This window comes from Stegostoma tigrinum, chromosome 21 (genome assembly GCF_030684315.1).
Source record: "Stegostoma tigrinum isolate sSteTig4 chromosome 21, sSteTig4.hap1, whole genome shotgun sequence".
In the NCBI taxonomy this organism is placed as follows: domain Eukaryota; kingdom Metazoa; phylum Chordata; class Chondrichthyes; order Orectolobiformes; family Stegostomatidae; genus Stegostoma; species Stegostoma tigrinum.
In genome coordinates, this window is record NC_081374.1 from 38,954,271 (window position 1) to 38,961,269 (window position 6,999).

General features: G+C 43.1%; 1 protein-coding gene across 2 annotated transcripts; it reads left to right on the forward strand.

Annotated features, from left to right (window-relative positions):
- The first annotated feature begins 307 nt into the window (after positions 1-307).
- LOC125462879 (translocator protein-like) lies at positions 308-6,314 on the forward strand. 2 transcript variants are annotated; one of them, XM_048553335.1, is made up of 4 exons: positions 308-778; positions 4,517-4,739; positions 5,203-5,341; positions 5,977-6,314. In XM_048553335.1, exons 2-4 carry the CDS (start codon positions 4,558-4,560, stop codon positions 6,151-6,153), a joined length of 498 nt encoding a protein of 165 aa, XP_048409292.1. In that variant the 5' UTR covers positions 308-778; positions 4,517-4,557; the 3' UTR covers positions 6,154-6,314. The 2 variants fall into 2 exon arrangements, with proteins under 2 accessions (XP_048409292.1, XP_048409291.1); XM_048553334.1 differs by having other exon boundaries at positions 310-883.
- Positions 6,315-6,999: the final 685 nt, after the last annotated feature.

Consider the following 6,999-nt stretch of genomic DNA (forward strand, 5'->3'; position numbering starts at 1 on the left):
AGGTCTGGCAGCATCTGTGAAGAAAAATAAATTGGAGTTAACTTTTCGGTCTGGCGATCCTTCCTCAGTCTTTTTGATGTAGTTTGAGTGATAAATGTTGGCCAGGATGCCTTCGGACGTTTTTTTTTGGGGACCTTATATCATTGTTTGTTTTAGGAAATGACCGGGCACTGTCTGTCACTCTTCACTTTTAGAAGATAACGGATTATGACCCGAAGAGACAGTGACCTTGAAGCCCCACGTAGAATTAACTTCCTCTTTCAGCTGAAATTTACACACTCACTGACTAACGTCTGGAAGGAAGCTGCTAAACAAATTTGGTACGAGGCTATCATATGTTTTGGTGTGATACGTTCTTTTTTATTATTAATTATACATGTCGGTAGCAACTTTTTGGTCAATGGTTCCCTCTTAGGGTTCGGGAAGCAGCGTGGCAAATTACTGAGAAACCAGTTGGATGGGAGTGTGACTTACAGGACTTGAAATTGCGCTGGGATTTGTGTTTGCAGAAGTTTCCACGGCCAATGAGTGACTGACTCATACAGCAGCAGTACTAGACATAGTGGCGGACATTGCAACATCGCTAGATCCCAGTAAAGGTTCTGAGTGGGCACGGCGAGCAAGTTGAGTAAGGTCACCGGACCCGAAATGTTAACTCTGATTTTTCTTCACTGAGGAAGGAAGTGGTCTGGTTAACGGTCGGGACAAAGAAGGAATTGTATTTTAGCAACATATCATCAAGCAGATCCCAACTCCGCCCAGGAGGAGCAAGCCAGAAGTAGGTAGATCTCATCATTTACCAGAAATCCTTAACGCTGTAGTTCCTGGTTTCCTCTGTTCTTCGGAAGGCTACACGCACCAACTCTCAGAACTTTTCTTGGAGGTAAGGAAGCTCGGAATGTGCCGGGCACTCTGGAGCAGGGTAGATGCTGGTAGACGAGTTGAAATTGAAGAGTTAGCAGCAGCCGCAGATAGTGAACTGCTGGTTTGGAGCCCAGTGCTGAGTGATGTTGAGAGGACAGACAGTAAGTGTTATTGAGTACAGGCCGGCATTGAGCCTTGAAAAGCTAGCCCAGTCTGAATTATATAGAAGGAATCCCTTAAATCTCTAATATACGGGGGCCGTGTCCTCGCATGTCAGTCAAAGAGATCGTCCTCTTTTCCCTGAAAGCTGAATCTCTGCCATAAAATCCACGTTTCCAGATTTATATAGAGCAGAGTTCCTAGCTCTCCAGACCACAGTGTTAATAGATTAACACATTGCAATGTATTATACTAAACATTGTAAAACAGCATTTTTCCAAATACATTAATAATATTTGTTTAAGAACATTACAAAAGATTTTAACTTCAAACTAGAGAGCAATAACTTGCGTGGTGTATTGTACAGTAATATTTTGCAGATTTGGGGGTTGGGGAGGTTTGGGGGTCTGAGTCACACCAATTGATAATCCTGGCTTCTAGTGTTGAACATGAAATGTGACACCTTGTGTAATGGGCCCTCTGTTAGGGTCTGCTTGATACCAACTGCCTATAATTTCACTAATTGCAATGTGGGATCTGGGATTCCCATGGAAACTCCCAATTGTGAAGTGCTGTCCAGCAGTTTGTGCATGTATACCAGGCACCTGATGTAGAAAATAGTGCTTGGGGTGGCATGCTGGCACAGTTCACGCTGCTGCCTCGCAGCACCAGGGACCCAGGTTCAATTCCAGCCTTGGGCAACTGTCTGTGTGGAGTTTGTACATTCCCCCCATGTCTGTGTGGGTTTCCTCCAGGGTGCTCTGGTTTCCTCCCACAGCCCAAAGATGTGCCGGTTAGGCGGATTGGCCATGCTAAATTCCCCATAGTGTTCAGGGGTGTGTAGATTAGGTGGGTTATAGGGGGATGGGTCTGGGTGGGATGTTCTGAGGTTTGCTGTGGACTTGTTGGTCCGAAGGGCCTGTTTCCACACTGTAGGGATTCTAATTCTAAATATTCGCTTCGCTCATGGCTGTCTGACCTGTTAGTGCTTGCTGTTTTTGTTCCAACAACAATTCACTTTCTGTATACATTGATTCCCATCCACATGCAAGCCCAATTAGGCAGAGTGGCCTGTCTCAGACTGGGGCTGCCCTCTCCCTGAGAAGAATAAAGACTGAGAGGTGATGTGGAGAGAATCTTTAGACGTCATGGTAGGTTTTGATAGGATGGGGTTAGAGAGGACTCTCACACCCAGGCAAAATGGCATCCAGCTTCAGGGTTTCCCAGCCAGTTCAAGGTGTCTCACTAAGTGAACCAGAGCCTGAACTTCTAATGAAAGGCAATCCATGTCAGAGAGGCTGACGTGGACTTGGCTTCCTGACGCTGCAGGAACCTGGGGAACAGTCAGGAGACAGGGAAAGGTTGTCCCCTCCCACCCCAGGAGGGTCTCACTCTTACAGCAAGAGAGGACCTATTGCAGAAGCTGAGGGACTGCATTGTTCTGCACTTCCCTCAAATGCAGAAGGAAGAGGCCAGCTTCAGAAATTCTGATGAAAAGTCACGGACCCGAAACACTAATTCTGTGTCTTTTTCTGCAGATGATGTCGGAGATCAGTCGAGTGTTTCCAGCATTTTCTGGTTTTTATTTCAGAATTCTAACATTGACAGTGTTTTACTTTTGTAAAACGTAATGGAACCACAGAATTGTGAATGAAAGAAGCCACTTGCCAGCTCACTTAGTGATAGCTTCAGCCCTTTCACCATAACCCTACACTTTACTCATTTTCACATGACTGTCTAATTGTCATTTGCATGTCTCGATGGAAATGACCTTCATCACACTCTCAGGCAGTGAATTCCAGATTTTAATTACATGTTTGCTTCTTTATTAATTGCTTTAAGTCTGAGCCCCTTTCATCTGTGGTCCTTCCAAAGTGGGAATGTCCCTATTTACTCTGCCCAGTTTCCAAAGCTGAAAGCTAACTCCCTGTGTGGTGGGGGTGGAACTGATATGTGGCAGAGCTGATAAACTGCTTGGTGGCTCTGCAGTATTTATAAGCAAGATGAAAGGGGCTTGGTCTAATTAGCCCATATTATTTTTGAAACTCGGCTCCGCTGATAACCTCGGCTCAGTGATGGCAGTCTTTCCTCTGAATCATAAGGCCATCAGTTCAAGTCCCACTCCAGAAACATGAGTGTGAGATAATCTGGTCTGATAGTTTATTGCAGTCCTGAGGGTGCACTGCATTGTTGGAGGTGCTATCACTTGAGATGTTGAACCCAGGCCCATTCTGCTTTCAGATCAATGTAGGAGATCTTATGGCACTATTCGGAGAAGAGCCAGAGAGTTCTACTCACCTAGTTTTAGCCCAAAATCAACATCGCTAAGCAACCTTAAAATCCATAGATTCATAAAATCTCTACAGTGTGGAAGCAGGCCATTCAGCCCATCAAGTCCACAATGACTCTTTGAAGTGCATCCCACCCAGAACCAACCCCCTATTGTATCCCAAGATAATAAAATGTGGGGCTGGACGAACACAGCAGGCCAAGCAGCATCTCAGGAGCACAAAAGCTGACGTTTCGGGCCAAGACCCTTCATGTAACTCTCCATTTGCCATGGATAATCCACCTAGCCTGCACACTTAGATATTATGGGGCTGGCCAACCCATCTACCCTGCACATCTTTGGACTTTGGACTTAGAAGATAGAACAGTACAGCGCAGGAATGGACTGTACAGCACACGATATTGTGCCAAACATGAAACCAAATTAAACTAATCCCTTCTGCTTGCCCTTGGTCCATATCCTTCCATTCCTTGCATTTTCATATGCTTATCTGAAAACCCTTAAACGCTGCTATCGTATCTGCCTCCACCAATACCCCTGGCAGCATGTTCCAGGCTCCTACCACTTTCTGCGTAAAAAAGTGCCACTTACATCTCCTTTGAACTTTCCGCCTCTCACCTTAAACGCATAACCCTTAGTATTAGACATAAGGAGAATGTCAGGAGTGGGATTGACTTGATCATTCTCTCATGGTCTTAAGTAGGAGCTTGCTGAGTGCATATTAGCTGCTTACAGCAGTACTGAGATGTGATAGGCACTATATATTTGCAAGACCTTTCTTAGTTTTTATTTGTCTTCAGAGCAAAACGTAATAAGACCATGTCATGTATCCTATTACTGAAAACAACAAATGCTGCAGATCAGCGTGGGCTCAGACAGCATCCATGGAGAGAGAGCAAGCTAGCGTTTTGAGTCTAAATGGCTCTTCATCAGAGCTGAAGGCTAGGTTCTATCTGCGATACAACCTGTTGGATATCATTTTGTGTTGTTTAAACGTAGCAGTGTGTAAAATATTGTTTTAAATATATTCAAGCTTGCAATAGGATCTATAGCTTGGACAAATGTTCAATGTACTCATATCAACCATTTCCATTTGCTTGAGTTGACGTTAATTAGTGTATCTGTAGAATTGAGTGAGTATATTAAGAAGTGCAGTGAAATATACTGTTCAATTTGAAGTTAATGTTTATTCTCTTTTCTCAGGAAACTGGAAATATTAATTGCCTTTAGAGAGTGTGAAGAGCATGGTTCCGGCATGGGCTCAGGTTGTCGGATTTGCCACATTGCCCCATCTGGGCGGGTTATTTGGCTGGTATCTGGTTCGGTCACAAGTGTCGAATTGGTATGAACAACTGAAGAAACCATCATGGCGGCCACCCAATAAGGTGATCTCTGTAGCTTGGGCCACTTTATACACAGGAATGGGGTGAGTATGATTCTGTTGAGCCCACAATAGTGAGGAAAGCGATAGGAGATATCCTGCACAACTTTGGTGTCAGGTTTTATTGGGACTCCTCTACATGTTTTCAGTGACACAAATTCTTAACATGAAAGCAGGAGCCTGCAGGACATTGGTAAACTAGCACTGTCCAGTACAGCACAACAGTACAATGGAGTTTTTAAAGATATATTTAACATGTAACTAAGTCAGCATGATGTAGTGAAAGCAAATATCAATGAAGAGGATAAAATCGTCACTCTGAAGCCCTGAGCAAGAAATCTCATTAGTAAACCAGGATGGTTTAATTTATAAACAGGAGTAGTTTTAAGAAATCCAAGCTGTAGGGAAAAGTCTGTTGATAGATGAACTAATTAGCACAATGCTGCCTGAAACAGCCTTCTTTCTCACTGAAGTATCTCTGCTTCTGTCTGATAAACTGTTTTCACAGGTATGCCTCATATCTGATATGGAGAGATCTAGGAGGTTTCACAGATGGAGCACGCATTCCACTTGGTCTGTATGGCACTCAGTTGGCTTTGAATTGGGCATTTACTCCAATATTCTTTGGGACGCACAGGTTAAACCTGGTAAATATTAGTGTCTTCCTTAGATTATTACCATTATATTAACCCTTTAGAATTATCTTCTATTCTTTCCTTACTTTAGCTCTGATATATATAAGCGTAGTAAGTGACTGACCTGGATCTGAACTCCATCTGCCCACCTTGGTTCTATAAGCCATAATGGCATCACCCAGCAAAATTCAACCAATCTCCAGTCTCCCATGAAGGAGTTAATTGTGGTCAAGGATATTAATAATTAGTTTTACAAATGCCTTCTTTCTGTCGTGGACTTGCTTTCTTTTCTGACCCAGGTCCACTCAGTCATGGAGTTGGTCAGATTGTTGGCCCAGTGACATCAGTGTTGGTATTCAGGATCAGTGGCCAAGGGTGTGATAAATGTTTTCATTGACCCTAAGGCATATTGTTGAAGAGGATGCACTGTTATCAAATAGAATGGAGGATATTGGACTCAAAGATATTGGGATATATCTAATTTGGATATTGGAGAGCATTCGTCCAAGTCCAGGCATTTCTGCCATGAATGGACTTTGCCTGGTCTAGTTCATTGTGATCATATTTCCAGAATTTTCATGAAACAAATGTTTGATCGTAATTGCCTGATCAATGCTCCATCTTATTGTTTCTCCTGTGTTTCTTAGGCCTTAATTGAAGCGTTTTGTCTATATGGCACTGTGGTGGGAACAATGGTATCCTGGTATCCTATTAACAAGACAGCCACACTACTTATGGTGCCATATCTGGCTTGGCTCACCCTTGCCACGGCTCTTACCTATTGTATCTGGAGGGACAACCCTGATAAGAAGAAGGAGAATTAAGAAAAGATCTTCAGTGATTGGAATGCTCACCATCATTCATCCTTTCATTCCATCCTGATATCACCACAAGATGACAACTCAGAGTTGGGGGGGTGAAGTGACCTGTTGTATTTGTTTTATTTTATTTGTAATGCTTATTAAAAAAATGCAGATTTAAAACATTTGAATGTTTTTGACAGGTGACTGTATGTTTGAAGAAGACACTTTGTCCATGTAATGCTCTCACTATGCAGAATCCAGCTTCATACTGAGCATCAGAAAGATCTTGTCTCTACTTTCTACCTACATAAATTTTTATTCCTTTTACTGTTATCCTGAATCAAATCTGACCAGGAGCTCCCTTAAAGCCTCAATAAGAATACAATCATTATTTGATCAAGCAACACTAACAGAAGATCATAGAGAGACATGAATGGAGTTGATGCCTGGACTGTAATGTTGTAAGATTGCAAACTCAGATATAGATTCCATTCAATGCAGAAAGAGACCGTTTGGCCTGTTGAGTCTGAACTGACCCTCTAAAGAACATCCTACCCTGACCTACTCCATCCCCATAACCCCACGTTTATATGGCCAATCCACCTAAGCGACAAGACTTTAGGCTGTGCGAGGAAACCAAAGCACCCAGTGGGAACCCATGCAGACACAGGGAGAACAGAGAATTCCAGACAGATAGTAACCCGAAGCTGGAATTGAACCAGGGTCCCTGGTGCTGTGAGGCAGTCAGTGCTACCCACTAAGCCACTGTGGCACCCAATGGTTGCAGTTATCGTGAGGAAAACAGTTTATATATTTCAGTTGTATTTTAACTATTCATTTCATGTGTTTAATGTAGTACAGCTTCAA